General features: G+C 37.4%; 1 protein-coding gene across 3 annotated transcripts in view; it reads left to right on the forward strand.

Annotated features, from left to right (window-relative positions):
- Positions 1–18,743, forward strand: part of PLCL1 (phospholipase C like 1 (inactive)) — a 325,277-nt gene that overhangs the window by 250,801 nt on the left and 55,733 nt on the right. For all 3 annotated transcript variants that reach the window (XM_058549516.1, XM_058549515.1, XM_058549514.1), the window contains exons 2-3: positions 7,307–9,781; positions 12,173–12,376. In XM_058549516.1, coding sequence (XP_058405499.1) covers positions 7,361–9,781; positions 12,173–12,376 — 2,625 coding nt within the window. In that variant the 5' untranslated portion in view covers positions 7,307–7,360. The remainder of the gene's footprint in view (positions 1–7,306; positions 9,782–12,172; positions 12,377–18,743) is intronic.

Below are 18,743 nucleotides of genomic sequence, written 5' to 3' on the forward strand. Positions count from 1 at the left end.
TGCCTTGCGCATGGTAGGTGCTCAGTCAGTCTTTGTATAAGCAAATGCTGTATTTTGAAATAATACCTGGGCATGCATAGTAAGAGTCATACTTGCAGAAAAACTCTAAGTGGATAGAAGTCATGCCACAGAAGAGCTTGAGATCATCACTTTTATTTAGAGGCATTTCTTAATGAGTTCTAATGAGTGAATGATTGCAGTGAAATATGGCAAAATGGAACCTTGCTCTGTTCTACACAACAAATCAATGGTACTAAGAACCCACCCTGAAATGGACTCATTCTATTATCTCTCCGCATCTTTGCCTATAGAACATCGGTTATTTTTGCTTTCAAGTAAGGAGAATCATTTCAGAGAAGATGTCATTCAAGAGAATGTCTAGAGGCTTGCTGGCTTCCTATAATTCAATTGGTTTCCTTTCCCCGCCGCAGCGTGTACATATTGGAGTAGGTTTCCTAAAGGAGATGGCTTTAGTGCGTGTTAGTAAATGGATCACCTTTTATAAATGAAATATAACGTTAAATACAGCCATAAAACTTAATTTGGTGAGAGATATGTGAATGCATACACTTAGCATTGCTGTTAATTAATTCTGTTGAATTATAAGATGGTGTAGAGAATGAATGCTTCCCTTATGGATAACAAAATAGCTATTCAGCTTCTTACCAATGAGACTTAGGGAGCCACCAAGGAGAGCCTGTGGTTCGCAGAGCTGGGGTCAGGCTTCAGCCTCTTCTCAGCAGTGAATATCAGGGCCTCCACCTCCACCATACCACAGAGTGACGTTAGGGGGGTCACATGGTGTTAGTCAGACGTAGTTATGTCACCTGTTTGTGGCTTTGCATTAAGTAATTTGAGTTTACTGTGAATTTTACTTTACTTTGGGAATTTTAATGTGGAATGAATACTGTAATTCTATAGTTACCTGAAAGGTGAAGGCAACAGATGTAGTGAGGACACACCTCCCCCACCTCCTTGAGTTTTGTGTGAAGAGTTAGGCCTTGTGTGTGGAGATGGGTTTTCTCTAGACTGCCTAACTGCCCAACCTGGGTGTATTTTTGGGCATAGGCCCATTGGACAGGCTACATTAGGTAAATGTATACGTTACATATATTTAATGTATACACCAGATCTGAATTCCATTCCTTGAGGTATTACTGATCCAAGTCAATAAAGCCAGCATTTTGGAAGATAGTCTTCTCCTGGATTTTCACTCTCGGCCTCTGCCTGTTGTTCCAGCCTTATTTGGGGCCACTCTACCCCTCACTTATGATACTATAGTCATCCTGGCCTTCTTTCCCGCCAAAGGACCCTTGTACCTGCTCTTCTCCTTTCTTGAACCCTTTGCTCTCTTTTCAGGCTGCAGCTGGGCTCTTGCCCCTATCCTCACCAGCCTGAAGGCAACATAAGGCATTCTCTCATCAAGATTACTAGTAAACATCTTAGCAGCTGAATGCAATAAGCCATTTTAACCTCTTATTGTCCAGCGCTCGCTCCTTCAAGTCTGTTCCTTGGCTTCTGTGAGAGCTCATGCTCCTGGTTCTCTTATCTCTCAACCTTTTCTTTTAGGTCTTCTTTGCACAGCCTCTTCACCTAGATGGCCCATGATCATCTAAAATCCACCGTGGCCCAAAGTAAACTTAGTTCCCCTTCAACTTCATCTCTCCTGGTATTCCATATCTCAGCGATGTTTCTACTCACATGTCATTCAAACCAGAAACCTAGGAGTCATCCTAGACCCAGTCAGGAACTTCTGATTTTACCTCATATTTCTTGATACTTCCCACTTCTCTCCATGCCTTTTATTAGTAACCTACCTCAGGCCATCACCTTCTCTTTCCTTTAATGCTGCTGTGGTCACCTACTGTACCATCTTCAGTTTTGTCCATATCAAGTCCTTTTAGCGCACATCCAGAGTGAACTATCTGAGATAAAAATCAGACCTTATTAATTTCTTCAAAACTCTACACTGTGCTAGTCCCTAGCATGGAGTAGGTACCTATTATTGTTTGTTGAATGAATGAATGAAGAATGGAGACCAGAGGCCTATCAGTATCCACAATTGGGGCTCATTTGGATTCTAGACTGTATTATCCACAATCCTTTGAAGACTTCATGTATTAACCAAACCTTTTATTTCTGAGTTTTGCTTGGAAGTTCATAAAACCAGAATGAATATCATTAGTATGGTGTTATAGTTCATAGGTTGTCTATAAGAACAAGATAGGATCCGTATGGTGAAAATAAGATTTATGTGCCTATATTTTTGTTTTTTTAGTTATTATCTATTAAATTTTTATGTGAAGACTTTCTTAAGAGAACTGTTCAAAAATAAGTGTTTTCCCCTCCCTTATACTAAAAGGAAAAAGTGACACTTTTAGTGTATCTGCATTTATGTAGCTGGATTTCTGCATTATGAAACAAAGATTCCTTCTAATTGCAGTTTGACAACTGGTATTTTGATTGCTATTCTTTAAAGTTTTGTAAATTTGTTCTGTTTTAACAAAGAATCATCTTATGTTCTAAGCATCTTAGTTTGCTTAAAAGCAACTTGCCAAGAAAATGAAAAGAAGACGTGATGATATAATTAGATGTTTAAACATGTTTGTCAGGTCGGAGGTAGGGAAACGTAGATATGATGTTTCTTTTACTCTTAGATTTTTGTATGGTGGTTCAGTATACTCTTCTTTGTTGTAAAATATACATAACATAAAATTTACCATTTTAAACATTTTTAAGTGGCATTAGATACATTCACATTTTTATGCTGCTTTAGTATACTTTTTCTCATGAAATTATTATATTGAAATAATTCAATAGTTTCGTGATTGAAACCCAAAGCTGTGCTTGCAATTGAGCAAGCAGAGTTCTCTCTGGGGCTGATCAGTGTGTTCTGAAGAAAAATGGTTCTGTTTGTTGAGTTTTTGTTAAGGAACTTGCGGCATATCCAACCTTGTTGGGCTCAGAGAGCAAATGCCAATGGGAACTTATGGGAACAGGTTTATAAATTTGGCTTATTGGAACATTTTTTTCCAATTTTAGTTTAATAAAACATATTTAGGGAGCCATCAAGCTTTTACTGTTGTGTAGGAATCTCATTTAATCATGAGTGGTATCCTATTCCTAGTAGTAGATAAGTAACAATGTTGTAGAAAATAATGAAAAATTAAAAAAAACTAAAACAACATTTGGCCATTTCTCCCTAGTATTTTGAAATTATTTCTAAGATTAGAAATCAACCCTTACATCATGAGATTAGATGGAATCTTTATGATAGGAATATATTAGAAACAGTGCTCATTGACAAATTGATGTCTTATATTGTTTTAATAAAAGAGTAAAACATTTGTCTATTTTACTTTACTAGTTTATGAGACTCTTCTTGATTCTGATGATTAAATCCTTTATAAAAAGTACTAATTTAAGTAATATAAAGCAATTATTTTAAGAAGAGAGTAGATCCAAAATGTAAAGTATTATCTAGAAATGTTTAGAGACCATATAAACACAATTTGGTTTATTTGTTTTTATTATTCAGCTTTGTTTAAATGTAATCACTTCTTGTGAAATGATAATTTGGAAACTTAAACACAGAATGTTAGGAAATAGAAAGGATTGAGCTCAATGCCTAATTCTTGGACCCACTAGAATATGAGACCAAGCTCTAATTTAGGGGACAGAGGCATCACAATGTGCTGTTCATCCTAATAAATTTAAACATTTTTTGGTAAGCTGCTCTAAGAGAAATTTTGGGAGGAATTGGAACTTTAGCCTTTTCCTTTCCTCCCAGAGTGAGGAAGTTTAGCTTTGAAATGAATGGAAAGTCCTCACTTTATAATAATCTCCTGGATGGACCTTATGGTCATTAGAGTCAATTCAATCATCTAATGTGCTAGAAGCTGACAAGAGCGCACCTGAGCTGATGACGAACTTGGTTTCTCTTGGAAAGCGCCCAAAGGACCTGTCTTCCCAGTCTACAGATAATTACAATGGATTTGCTCTAATTTCATCATCAAATATTTTTTGTATTTATCGACAAGGAAGTTCTATAACCAACACTTCAACTATTTCCAGTTGGGGATATCCCCTGTCTGTTTACATGAACAGTCCCCCTTCCCTACCACCAATCTGCCAAGATCTTCTTGAGGGAAATAAAGATGTGGGGGTATAGGGCTCTGCAAAGAGGCCATGATGGTGAAGAAGTTCAGAAGGAGATTTGGAGTCCTCCATTCTCCCTGTCCACTCTAACACATTTTCCGTCTCCCCTCCTCCCAACTCTTCAGAGCTAATGCATAGCATGATCATTGAAAGAACAGACCTAGAGAAATATCAGAGTCTGAAACTTTTCCAGTATATTTTGAATACAAATAATCTTGGCTCTATTTAACAGCAGACGAGCTAATTATTTGTTCACATGTGCTATGGCCAGTTTTTTGCTCATTTGGGGCCTTGTAATAACTTTAGGTTTTGTCCTTTGTGTGAGATAACAACCTAACGTTGTATCTTTTCCACTGGTTCCAAGTTTTCAGGTGTTTTGGGATAAGTTTTAAAATCGTGTAGGAATTGCAGGTCAAAACAAGAAATACGCATTATGTGGGGCAGGTGGATTCTTTTGTAGGCTAGATATAAAACATTTCTCTCCTGAAGGCTTAACTTACTTGGAGAGAAAGTCTTGAATTAAGGAGATATCACCAGAAAGAAGAGAGGCTTATGAGAGAAAGCTATTCTGACAGCAGTAGTTTTGTTCTCATAAACGAACAGTGGCTCAAGTCGAGAGCGGTGCATTAGGCTGTGGAGGTTGGTACAGGGGCTATATACATGCATTTAGAGGAACAGTAATTTCCCATTTAAGGTTTGTTAGGAACTATTAGAGGTTTTATAACTCTGTTGACAATAATCCTTTTGGAACATGATCTGCTTATATAAAAATAATTTTTAATATGAAAGATCTCATTAGCTTGAAAGGCTAGTCAAATGGTAGCTTTAAAATCTGACTCACAGTCTAATTTACCATCAGAATTCACAGTTTCCCTCTTTATTTTTCTTGGTAGATTAATGCCATCTCACTAGTGCCATTAGGTGCCTGCCTTGTTGGTGTGGAAAATACACATAAACACCTGATATTTCTGAGCATGTGGGTTGTGACAAATTTAAATATGTTCTAATAGTTCATCTGCGTGTAAACAGCTGAAGATTTATAGCTGTTTTTTTTAACTTATGGAAGAGGAAATTGACCACGATGGGATAATTAAAAATAACAACTCTCTGGAAAAGCAGGAGCTGAGTTTTTAAATGCCAGGGCACCAAGAGACAATGTTCTCTAACCTAAATTGGGTAATTTATATCTTTGTCACTTGAAGATCAGATATATATTTGAGTTGATGCATCATCCCACCCACATCCCATAACTAAAGCAAATTTTGTTTCCTTTTCACAGGCAGGGTTTTAGTCAATTGAATAATAAATCATCCTGCCATTTCCTGAATCATAGGACAGCAAGGTTCTTACAGGCAAGACTACAATTAAATGAGGCCTTAGAGGAGAGAGTCTACCCTGTGTTAAAAGAATGCCAGTGAAGGAGACAGCCCAGACTACTTTGGCTAGAATTTTCAATGTTTAAAATAGTAATATCATGTGGCTGTTTTTAAACATTTTTAGTTTATCAGTGAAGATTTATTTTAAATGCTCAGAAGTCAGGAATGAATCAACTTCTTTCTGACCCCCAATATCCTGGTCAGTGCCTGCTGATGGTCCTGCAGTGACCAAGTGTATGGTCCTCTCCCTTCAAAAAGAATAAGCTTGTAAGCACTTACAGTTTACAAAGAATATTCATGTGCATTTTCTGTTTTGAGTCTCATGATAACACTCTATTATACATAAGGGTTATTAAATCCTATTTAAAAGCAGAAATTAAGATTCAGAGAGGCTAAGTGACTTGCCCAAGGTCATGTATCTAGTGAGTGGGATAATCACAACTTGAGGCTAGTTATTTTTGTCCTAAGGACAATGCCTTTTGCACACTGCACTTTGCTGCCTCCTTGACATGCTTATCAAATAGGGCACTATAAACATGCAGTAAGATGCTTTGGGGAAATTTGTTCCTGGGGGAATTGTCTGAATTGATGATGTGGTTGGGACCATTATTAATTTGAGTCTATGATCTGAACAGGAATGTATAAAGAAATATCCAGTTTTAAGTGGCATTGGTCAGATGTTCAGTGTAAATGAATTGGGAGTGATAGACTCAGTGGACAGTCCAGGACTAGATGAAATCCATCATCTCATAATCATGACTATTCAGGGGGGGACCTGTAATTTAGGAAAGACAATAGGTGAGAAGGCCTAGAGGCACCCAAGAAGGAAACAGATGTAAGAAATGATTGACCTGCTAAAGAAACACTAGCCCAAACAGATGACGTTCCATGCCCTGTTGTCAGTGTTGAGCAGGGAAAGGTGAAGTGGGCTGAGGAGACCGGGGTTCTGTGAGACTGAGATCCAAGGACACTTACCGAAATGGGAAAAGGCAAGGTGCAAGTGTCCCCTGGGAAATCTTATGGCAAAAGGCTTTGAAATTTTGTTTATGTTGGAAGAACCTTGAAAGTTAGTGGAGCCATTCATATTTCTCTTTGGTTCTAAGCTGTGGCTGCCAATAGCATTATACTGAAATGCAGGTGTGAATGCTCATAATCTTCGTTTAAATTATTTACCTCAGTCTGAAAAATTTGCTCGAGTGAGAGTCATTTGTCTATTGGTAGCTCTCAGTCTGACTTTCAAGACACTTATATTCTTCAAAATAATTTGAGGAAAAAAAGTGATTTTTAGTTAAGCTATATTGTAAGCCCTTTGTGATGTAAAGTGTGTTAAGGCAAAAATCTTTTATTCGAACTAGTTTTAAGTATAAAACTTAAACTGTTGCAAAGTATAAATGAGGAAAACTTTTTAAAGAAATCCAGCTTAATTTCTTTCACAAATCTATAGGGACTTGCATTAGGCAGTCGAAATACGAACATGTAGGGTTCCTAGAACATCTATTTTAATGAATAAATAACAGTGATTTGCAGTTAACTTAATACTTGATTTTATGCCAAAGAACATACAGGCATTTGAAAAATAAGCTTTTTTCTGAACCTAATAATATCAATTTTCTCAGTGGTTTTTCTTTTCTGAAACAGTGAAAAGGTAAATTTTAGGCTAGTCTTCTGTCCAAATAATCATAATATCTGAATGGAATCTGAGGAGTTCCTAGGGTGTTACTGAATTTGTCTATTTTCTAAAGGAAACTGATTATTTTCAAATTATTTTACAGGATCCTTCAAACCAAAAATGTGGTGGAAGAAAGAAAACTGTGTCTTTCAGCAGCATGCCATCGGAAAAGAAAATTAGCAGCGCTAGTGACTGTATCAGCTTCATGCAAGCTGGCTGTGAACTGAAGAAAGTCCGGCCAAATTCTCGCATTTACAACCGTTTTTTCACCCTGGACACAGACCTCCAAGCTCTTCGCTGGGAACCTTCCAAGAAAGACCTTGAGAAAGCTAAGCTTGATATTTCTGCCATAAAAGAGATCAGACTGGGCAAGAACACAGAAACATTTAGAAACAATGGCCTTGCTGACCAGATTTGTGAGGACTGTGCCTTTTCCATACTCCACGGGGAAAACTACGAGTCTCTGGATCTGGTTGCCAATTCAGCAGACGTAGCAAATATCTGGGTATCAGGGTTACGATACTTGGTTTCTCGGAGTAAGCAACCACTTGATTTTATAGAGGGCAACCAGAACACACCAAGGTTCATGTGGTTGAAAACAGTGTTTGAAGCGGCAGATGTTGATGGGAATGGGATTATGCTAGAAGACACCTCCGTAGAGTTAATAAAACAACTCAACCCTACCCTGAAGGAATCCAAGATCAGGTTAAAGTTTAAAGAAATCCAGAAGAGCAAAGAAAAACTAACCACTCGGGTGACAGAAGAGGAATTTTGCGAAGCTTTTTGTGAACTTTGCACTAGACCGGAAGTGTATTTCTTACTTGTACAGATATCTAAAAACAAAGAATATTTGGATGCCAACGATCTGATGCTCTTTTTGGAAGCTGAGCAAGGAGTCACCCATATCACTGAGGATATGTGCTTAGACATTATTCGGAGATATGAACTTTCTGAAGAGGGACGTCAAAAAGGGTTTCTCGCGATTGATGGCTTTACCCAGTATTTGTTGTCACCAGAATGTGACGTTTTTGATCCTGAACAAAAAAATATTGCCCAAGATATGACCCAGCCGTTATCTCACTACTACATCAACGCCTCTCACAACACCTATCTCATAGAAGACCAGTTCAGGGGGCCGGCTGATATTAACGGGTATGTCAGAGCTCTGAAAATGGGCTGTCGAAGCATTGAACTTGATGTAAGTGACGGTTCAGACAATGAACCAATCCTATGTAATCGAAATAACATGACGACACACCTTTCCTTTCTAAGTGTCATAGAGGTGATAAATAAATTTGCCTTTGTTGCTTCTGAGTACCCACTCATTCTGTGCTTGGGGAATCACTGCTCCGTGCCACAGCAGAAGGTAATGGTCCAACAGATGAAAAAGATTTTTGGCAATAAACTCTACACTGAAGCACCTTTGCCATCAGAATCCTACCTCCCATCACCAGAAAAATTAAAAAGAATGATCATTGTGAAAGGAAAGAAATTGCCTTCTGATACAGATATTTTAGAAGGAGAAGTAACAGACGAAGATGAAGAAGCTGAAATGTCACGAAGGATGTCAGTAGATTACAATGGTGAGCAGAAACAAGTCTGGCTGTGTAGGGAGCTCTCTGATTTGGTATCTATCTGTCAATCTGTTCAGTACAGGGATTTTGAACTGTCTATGAAAAGCCAAAACTACTGGGAAATTTGTTCATTTAGTGAAACAGAGGCCAGCCGAATTGCAAATGAATACCCAGAGGATTTTGTAAATTATAATAAGAAGTTCTTATCAAGAATCTATCCAAGTGCCATGAGAATTGATTCTAGTAACTTGAATCCACAAGACTTTTGGAACTGTGGCTGTCAGATTGTGGCAATGAATTTTCAGACTCCAGGTCCAATGATGGACCTTCACACGGGCTGGTTTCTTCAAAATGGAGGTTGTGGTTATGTTCTGAGGCCATCTATCATGCGAGATGAAGTTTCTTACTTCAGCGCCAATACAAAGGGCATTGTACCTGGGGTGTCTCCTCTGGCTCTTCATATCAAGATCATCAGTGGTCAGAATTTTCCAAAGCCCAAGGGAGCTTGTGCCAAAGGGGATGTCATAGATCCCTATGTTTGTATAGAGATACATGGAATTCCGGCAGATTGTTCTGAACAAAGAACTAAAACCGTACAACAAAACAGTGATAATCCTATTTTTGATGAAACTTTTGAGTTTCAAGTAAACCTACCTGAGCTGGCCATGATCCGCTTTGTCGTTCTGGATGATGACTACATTGGGGATGAGTTTATAGGGCAATACACAATACCATTTGAATGTTTGCAGCCTGGATATCGGCATGTCCCCCTGCGTTCCTTTGTGGGTGACATCATGGAGCACGTAACCCTTTTTGTCCACATAGCAATAACTAATCGAAGTGGAGGAGGAAAGGCACAGAAGCGCAGCCTTTCAGTGAGAATGGGGAAGAAAGTTCGGGAATACACCATGCTCAGGAATATCGGTCTTAAAACCATAGATGACATCTTTAAAATAGCAGTTCATCCCTTGCGAGAAGCCATAGATATGAGAGAAAATATGCAGGTAGGAAAAATTCCATATTCTCCTCCCCTGCCCCTACTTCTTCCTCTCCTCTCTTACTGGTGAACATTGTGTTTTATTAATAAATCTGATTCCTCAAAAAATTATCAGAAAGATTGTGTAAATCCATGAACCACTGAACTGAGTTCAGTATTGCCTGTGATCAAGCAAATATGTTTTACGTTTCTAATTGTGAATACTGTGTTACATTTGGCTTGAGCTAAGTAAGCCAGTTAATGGAGTATCAACGTAGCAAAATGCTGTATACCCATTAAACGTCCCTAGTACATAACCAAATTGATATATGTAATGTGTATAAAATAATGTGAAAAGAGTAGAATATCAAATATTATGTGTGTGTAATATATAAAATATTAAATATACAAACACGCATACTGATTACGAGTATATGTGTAAAATATTTGCAGATGTGAACATGAAATGGAATTTCAAGTTGTACGAAACAAATGTAACATCTGTTAGGTTACTTTTTAGTTGTTTAAGTGTACAACAACAGTAATAATAAGTTACTCCCCGCAAGAGCAAACAAAACTAAACAAATAAAGTTTAGCACTTGAACTTGCTGAAAACTATTTTTTCTTAAAAATGTGGTTTAATTGAAAGATTGTGGATTCTGGATTTAACTCTATCCCCATGTGATCTTGAGCAAATTATTTCAGGTCATAGTCAAACTCTGATCCTTAGTTTTCTCCACATAAGGTAAGAAAAATAGTAATACTTACCTCACAGGATTATAATGAGAAATAAGGAAGAGTTTATGTAGATTGCCCAGCCTTGGCATGTAGAAATTCAACGTTAGTTTCCTTCCCTTCATTAATGCTTGTAATCAGAGATGGCTGCAAACTTTTTTCATCAATATTATTTAATATACTTATTCTAGGCTCAATGTCACTGAGAAGCAGTCAACAACAAATCCTAAGTTTCTGCAATGTGCAAGGAGGTCTTGGCTGGCAGAAGCAGCAGCAGTCTATGTATGAGAGCAAAACAGGAGAGGAATATTTTTCAATGCACTTTATTTGCTCCTTTAGCTAACATTTTTACGGTAACCCTCACCAAAAAATCCCCACTTTCAAGATGGAAAACAAGCTTGAAAACCTTAAGTAATTTCCCAAATATTGCAGTTAATAAATAGCAATGTTGGGCTTTAAATCCAGAATTGCCTACTACTACGACCATGATCATTCATGGTTTATAGTCACGTGATGCCAAACCCCAAACCCATGACTTGGTGAAAACTTTATTTTTACAATATTTCACAGGGAAATTCTAGGACTGGCTTAAAATAAATTTTAAATAGCCAAAGTGGTGGAAAATAGCATGGTACATAAGTCATATGTAAATCCTTAGATTGTAAGCATGTAATTTGAGGTGGGGTGCCTTAGCCACTATTTTAAAAACAGGCTCCAAATATTAGCCTCTTCTACCTGACTTTTACTGACATAATTCTCTAACTATTATAAATTCATATATGAGATTAGTTACAAATCATTTCTACACCTAAATTTATATATTAGAAGTAGATTTTATATATTTTGATATAATTCTTGAAATATATCTTTTACATATATTATATGTTTAAAATACACATTAAGGAGAGTTGGTTGTGGATAAAGTTTTTCCAGGTAGTACTGATAATTTGTATCATCTCAACAGAAACTCTTTTGGGTTAAGGATTATTTAGAGCCTAATCAGTAGAAAAATGAATACCATCATTGTCACTAAATTCACAAGACACATAATAGGTTAGGTATTGTTCTTCATTGTTAATAAAACATAAAATAGTCATAATTCTTATTTCAAATGGATTTTTTAAAAGCTTGTCACATGGATAAACGTCGCCCAACATGAAATATGCTTTAGTATGTGTGTCTGTCACGTGCATTTCTGATGGGATGACAAAGGAATACCATTGATGGTTAGTTAAATGCAATGTGGTGAGTAATGGCAGCCTGCTCCCTTGAGGGGAAAAGCCCAAAGGAGGTGCTCTCCAATGTACAACCACAGACATGTTTTTATGATCATCATGATACAAATCAGATAAGATCTTCACGACCAGCCAATGCTAATTTGTGTGAATATTCCAGTGCTCTGCTTTGAAAAGCAATTTGCAGCTTTAGGTCACAATCTGCTTTGCTTTATGACGTATTTGTGTTGGTTGCTAAAAACTGAGAAAGATGAAGTGTAATAGTGAATAGCTCTGTGTTATCTCTGTGCATAACGCAATATTTCTGGTTGGTTATAATCCAGTTTGCTCCACATTATATCTGTATTTAAGGGTATACTTTCTATGAACACAGTTTTGTGTAAACCGGGAAGTGCTGGGGGTGATGTGTGTGTGGTCAGAAGTGTAACTCCATGTTTTCTTCCCCACAGAATGCCATTGTGTCTGTTAAGGAGCTGTGTGGACTTCCACCAATCGCCAGTCTAAAGCAGTGCCTGTTGACCCTGTCCTCTCGGCTCATCACGGGTGACAATTCTCCCTCAGTCTCTCTCGTGATGAAGGACAGCTTTCCTTATCTGGAGCCTCTGGGGGCAATTCCAGATGTGCAGAAAAAGATGCTGGCTGCTTACGATCTGGTAGGAAATTGTGACGCTATTTTTCTTATCTTTGTGTGTGGGAGATTGTATGGAAGGGGCTGTTTCATGGAACTCTAATGAATAACACAAAATTATTGCCATTGAAACCTGGATTGGGGGTGGCAGGCCAAGTTGGTCCTCTCAGCTTCCGCTAAGCTGCAGTTGAGACTCTGAGGCAATGCTTTGAACCCAGAGCTCCACAGGTTGCAAATGGAAAATCTCTGCTTTAGCAAAGAATGAATTGTTGATTCAGTCCTCAAAAGTATACATAATTTCTCATCATCTAAGTGACTTTAGCCTGCAATATAATCATTTAATTGCACACCTGTAGAAAGTAAACTTATTTCTCAGTGCTGCCTTATGATGGTTGAGACAAGATATTTCTCTGGAATTTTTATTTCTAAGCTAATACTGTTATCTGATTTTTCTGAATGTATAATGAAATTTATGTAGCAATTAAATTTAAGAATTACTATATTTTTGCATCTCCTAACTCCATAAAAAAAAATTGAGGAAATGCCAAACTGAGAAAATTTGTAACATGTATGCCAGATAAAGTGTAAATATCCTTAAAACAGAAAAAGCACTTAAAAATAGATAAGAAAATAAACATGGCAAAAAAAATCTTACATCAATCAGGATTAAGTTCAGCTTCATGAACCAAAAAATGCAAATCAATCGTGGCTTAAAAATACAAAGTTTTATTCTCTTACATAAAAATCTGGAGACCAGCCAACCAGGGTGGCACTTCTGCAAAGTTCTTAGGAACCTAGGCTCCCTCTAGCTTTCTGTTCCACCATCCCTGGACCATCATCATGGTCCAAAATGGCTGCTGAAGCTCCCACTTTAACATCTGCATTCCAACCATCAGGAATGATGAAGAGGAAGAAGAGGCATATCCTCTCTCTTTAAGTACATTTCTATGAAATAGAATAGATCACTTTTGCTTATATTTCATTATTCTGGAGTTGACACATAGCCACACTTAGCTACAAAGGAGAATGGGAAATGTCTTTATTTCAAGGCACTATGTGCTGAGCTGAAAATCATCTCTTCTAATTCATGTGTCTCCTTCCCCTAAAAAGAACCCAATGAAAATGTAAAAACATATTTAACCTTAAAATAAGCTTTTAATTAAAGATATTAAAGAATTGTAGTGAGATACTTCCCCTCTCCATCAAATTGGCATTTTTTTTTTCTTTTTAAAAAAGTACCTCTGATAAAGAATTTAAGGAAATGGATCCTCTCATCCATCTACCTCTAGTGGGAAAATAAATTGATATAATTTTGGGGGAGAAAACTTTGGCAATATAATTTAAAATGTTTATCCCATTTGAACTATATATTTCCTTTCCAGGGATTTATTCTAAGTCAATAGAGATGTACATAAATGTATATGTTTAATTATGTCAACATAGAGGGATTTGTTAAATAAAATATAGTAAACTATATTATGGACTCCTTTGAAACCATTAAAATCATATGTTAGAAGAATATTTAATGATGTGAAGAACTCCTTATGATATGTTTCGTGAAAAAGTCTGGTTATAAAAAAGTATACACTATAGGATTTAAATTGTACTTATACACATCTAAAATACTAGCATGATATTGTTAGTGATTGTTTTTAAATGAGAGTGAATTTTATTTTCTTGTTGATGCTTTTCTATATTTTTTTCTGTATTTGCCAAACTCTACAATGAACCTGACTGATTTTCATAATTGAATAAAAATAAATGGTAAGGAACAAAAGAATAATATTTTCTCATTAAAAACAACTTGAAAAAAGATGTTTAGAATAACCGTTCTACAGCTGAAAAAGAAAATCCCTTAGAGTGTATTCTGCTTATGGGTGATGGAACCTCTTATGAACTGTACTTCATGGTTGCTGGGGGAAAGTTCGCCTATATCCTGTATCTCATTTTTCATGAAATCAATTTTTTCATCATAAAAGTAGGGACTGAAAGCTATTCAGTGAATAGGTATAATTGCCATCTAAGAGGTGAAATTAGGGTACTTGTTGCCATAGAGACAGACGGTGGCAATCACTTATTCCTCCAAGGCCCTTTTAAGGTAAGCGAGAAAAATCATTCACTGAGAGGGGAGTCTGGTCCCCCAGAGCTGGGCCTGTAAGAAGCAGAAAATCACCTGAAGTGTGTTTGGCCCATTGCCATTTCACATCTCCAAGTGTCTGATGGTGTTTTATTTTTTCAGTTTTATCTACTGGAGCTGAATCTGAACATAAGCCTTTTCTCATTTGTATTTTTAAAATGCAATTTGTAATTGTAAGCATAGCATGGTTTTCCGAAGCTTAAAATCAAAGGCTATAGTGGAAAGCAGAAATACTTATAATGATGTCTTCATTTATAGTTCCCTATGGAAATAATTTTTCATTTTGGTAGGGAATTGAGTGCAAATATCCTTATACTAAATGGTAAACTCAGCAGACTGTGGAAACGATCGAAAACGCTGTTGACGTCTCTGTTGGTTGTTTCTTTTAGGGGGTGGGGTGGGTTGGACCAGATGCAAGTCATGACAATAGTGGCCTTGAAAATAAAAAAGCCATTTTTAGTTTCTAGGTTTTGCATTGCATTGGTTGGCATCTTGAATGCTCTTGGTGTATTAGTGTTAGTATTTATTTTAAAGAGTCTCCTAAAATACTCTGCAGATCCAGAGTGATCATTTAAAAACATAAATCAGATCATGTCACTTTTCTGCTTACCATCCTCCGGTGGCTTCCCATGAAAATAAACTCTTTACTGTGGCCTATGGGGCCATTTATGGTCTGGCCTTGCCTACTTATCTTGCCTGCTCTCCCAACCTCACCCCAGACCCTCTCTTCTGCTCACTCCCCCAGCTACATGGGCTTGCTTGCTTTCTGTACTCAGACCAAGCTTGTTCCTAACTCCAGGCCATTTTATATGTGGTTCCCTCTGCCTGGAATAGTCGTCTCTTGCATGGATAATTGCCTCTTATCTCTTAATTCTTAGCTTAAATGTCATATCCACGGAGAAGCCTTCCCTAATGACTGTCCGTACCTGTCACTCTAGCACATAGCCCTGTTTGATTTCCATCATCCTACTTAGCAGTATTGAAAAATATTTTGTTTGACTTTTTGTTTAATTTCTGTCCTCCTTTTCCCCTCAATTTGAATGTATACCCCATGAGGGCAGAGACCCTGTCTGTCATGCTTATACCATTATCTCTAGCTCCTAAAACAGTGCTGGCACATAGTATGTTATCAATTAATGTTAGTTGAATAAAAAGTAAATAGAAGCATCTACTGTTAGTGAAAATAGTATAGTTCCTATGCTATAATTGAATGTGTTTTATGGTAAATCTTTAGATCCCCTTATTTTACTTCTATGGTACCACCCTAGCCAAAGTGTTCCCTGTCTTATACATATGGTTAAAAACCTATAGACTAAGGCAAAACTACAGAGACAGTAAAAAGATCAATAGTTGCAAGGGGCTGGGGGCAGCGTGGGTGGAGGGGGGGGGATGAATAAGTGGAGCACAGGGAATTGTTAGGGCAGTAAAACAATTCTGTATGATATTGTACTGGTGGATACCTGTCATTATGCTTTTGTCAAAACCCTTAGAATGGACAACACAAGAGTGAACCTTAATGTAAACTATGAACTTTAGCTAATAGTAATGTATCAATATTGGCTCATGAATTGTAATAAATGTACCACACTAATGTGAGGTGTTAACGATAGGGAAAACTGGGAGTGAGGTGAGAGGGTATATGGAACCTGTGTGTACTTTCTGCTCAATTTGTATGTAAACCTAAAACTTCTCATAAAAATAAAGTCTGAAAAAAAAAAAAAACCCTACAGACTATTAATAAAAACGTATTTGGATGACTAATGCGGAAGACAAATCCAGGGTCTATTGCCTGGAGGTGGTGGGAGGGCAGGTATTCCAAAGTGAACCGCTTGCATGTTCAACTTAGACTCAAGTTGCTTCAATGCTTGGATTTCTCTAAAATGGTAATGAACTGTATAGATGCCATCCAAAAGGGAAAGTTGTAACCACCAAAAAAATACAGAATGTGTTTAGAATAAAAAAATGACCTGAAATCATTTCCAAACAGATACAAATGTTCAGCTTATTTCAGTATCAAAAGAAAACAAATCAGGCAACCACGTAACCTATGTTTGTTGAAAGCCAACCTGAGTGCATCAATCTATACTGCTTATTAAGAGGAAATAAAATGAAAATATTCTAGCAAACATTGACCCTGAGTTCATCTGTACAGATTTTTTTCTAAATTGAGCTTTTCCTTAATGACCTGAATTGGTCCTATTTCTTACCAAACACTGGCTAATTTAATATTTGGAAATATTTCCTCTTGAGCATTTTAAAAATTGTCTTAAAAGTCATTTCAATAGTAATATTGCAATTATGATTCCATTATAGCATCTATGTTGATATCAAGTAATCAAAACCTAAATATACTCATAGTAGAGTGGGCTTATTTCCATGGCATAATTTCAGAAGACACCCCCTCCCCTATTCCATATCTTATTTAAAACATATGTTTTCTGTCTACCCCCTGGTACTTGAAATTTCAAAATTATAATCGATTTCTTTGGGTTAAGACTTTTTATCTGTTTTAAAATGCAAAAAAAAATCCTCTGTGAGTAGTAACACATTGGGTTATCAATAATTTGTACCTTCAAATGAATTTAAGAGATCCTGTCCTACAAGCAAGTTTTTACCTGGGAAAAGGAAGAGATCCTAATGACAGAGGGTTCCCCAAGTCTGGCTAAGGTGAGGGTGAGGCTGCTCAAGGAATTACCATTTTTCCCAAAAGCAGTCCTGTCTACAATCTCCCTTACTACGCTGAGTTGGGATATAGCTATTTAAGTGCTTGCCTGATATTTAGGACAACCAAAGCAGAGATGACTTTCCTGATATCAAACACATGTCACAGCCAGAGGTGGGATGTGACAGCTTCTGAAAAGCACTAAAGCAAACTGGGAACATTATTAATCAATAGCTCAGGCAAGCAGGACAGACCCTACAAGTTGAAGGAGGAATTGATGCCTCCTTCCCCGGGCTAAGGATGCACAGAGGAGAGCTGTTGGCAGTGGGCTTCTTGCCCAGGGCCGTTTTGGTGGCTCTGTGGTTGTAATGACAGTTTTTCAGAATCTGTTGGAAGAACTTAATTTAAGATCAGAACACCATTTCTATGTGACTGTTCCCTTTATTGCACTGTGATTGTTTTTGGCTCAGGTCTCTCAAAGAGCAAGCATCACCTCCCCACTCTGGATTTTCACTTTCTCTAAGAAAATGTCCCACCAAAGTAGGTAATGTATTCATAGAGTCACCGCTAAGTCTTTTAACACTGTTAATGCAGCATAATTATGTTTTGCAGATGAAAATAATATGATGTAAGGTTTTTTTTTTCTGTTTAGGATTAATCTTATTCTTGAGGTTGTTAAAAATGAAAACTGGTTAGTGAAAGAGTTGCCTAGTGTTAGAGCCAGGAATGGAGATGTTTAATTTTATAAATGTTCACTGAGCTCCTCCCATGTGCAAGCCACTGTGTTAAGTGCTGTGGAAGGTACAGCAGACCCTGTGCTCTGGTAGCTGACAGTCAGGAGAGGCCACCTGGTGAGGTCCATCCCAGGCCTGAGGCTGTGATTGGTGATCTGCTTATGTAGCTCATCATTTAACACGAGGTCATAATGGTGGGTCATCACATTGGAAAATATTTCGCAATTTCAGTAGGACACTGTCAAAATTAGTTTATTTGAATAGGTTTGACGTTTTTCTTTCTACGATACTGTTTTTATGCAGGCAGATTGACTATTATTTTTGAAATGCATCTCTAGCCCCAGCCCTAACATTTACTCTAGTCACAGTTTTACATTTGATTACAGGACATCACCTGGGTGTCTCAAGAACAAACAGAAATCTAATAGGTCAAAAACTGGGGTCATCTTTTTATTTTGTAGGTACTTGTTCACCCTTTTCTTATCACTAAGAGAGACCACTATGCCAACAGTTCTCAATTCCTCCCAATGATTTTCGAATGCTCTCTCTCTCCATATTAACTCCAGTAAGGTCCTTTAACTTACTCTTCAACGTTAATGAGATCCATTGCTTCTTTCCTCATGACATTTCTCATGTGATTCCATTTCCTTACATTGACTTAGCCATGGTTCTCACCAGGCTCTGTTCTCCTCCTGCTTGAGTTTTTCAACAGGCTGAGAAGTCCTCCATTTAGTCTCTACCTTTCGCTAATTCAACAATGGGAATAATCGTTCTCAAATTCTACTTCTGATGTTTAGCCAGCCTTGCAGAACCCTCACCCTCAGCGGCCTGTTTTGCCAACCTCACTCCCCATTTGCTT

This window comes from Diceros bicornis, chromosome 10, assembly GCF_020826845.1.
Source record: "Diceros bicornis minor isolate mBicDic1 chromosome 10, mDicBic1.mat.cur, whole genome shotgun sequence".
Classification (NCBI taxonomy): domain Eukaryota; kingdom Metazoa; phylum Chordata; class Mammalia; order Perissodactyla; family Rhinocerotidae; genus Diceros; species Diceros bicornis.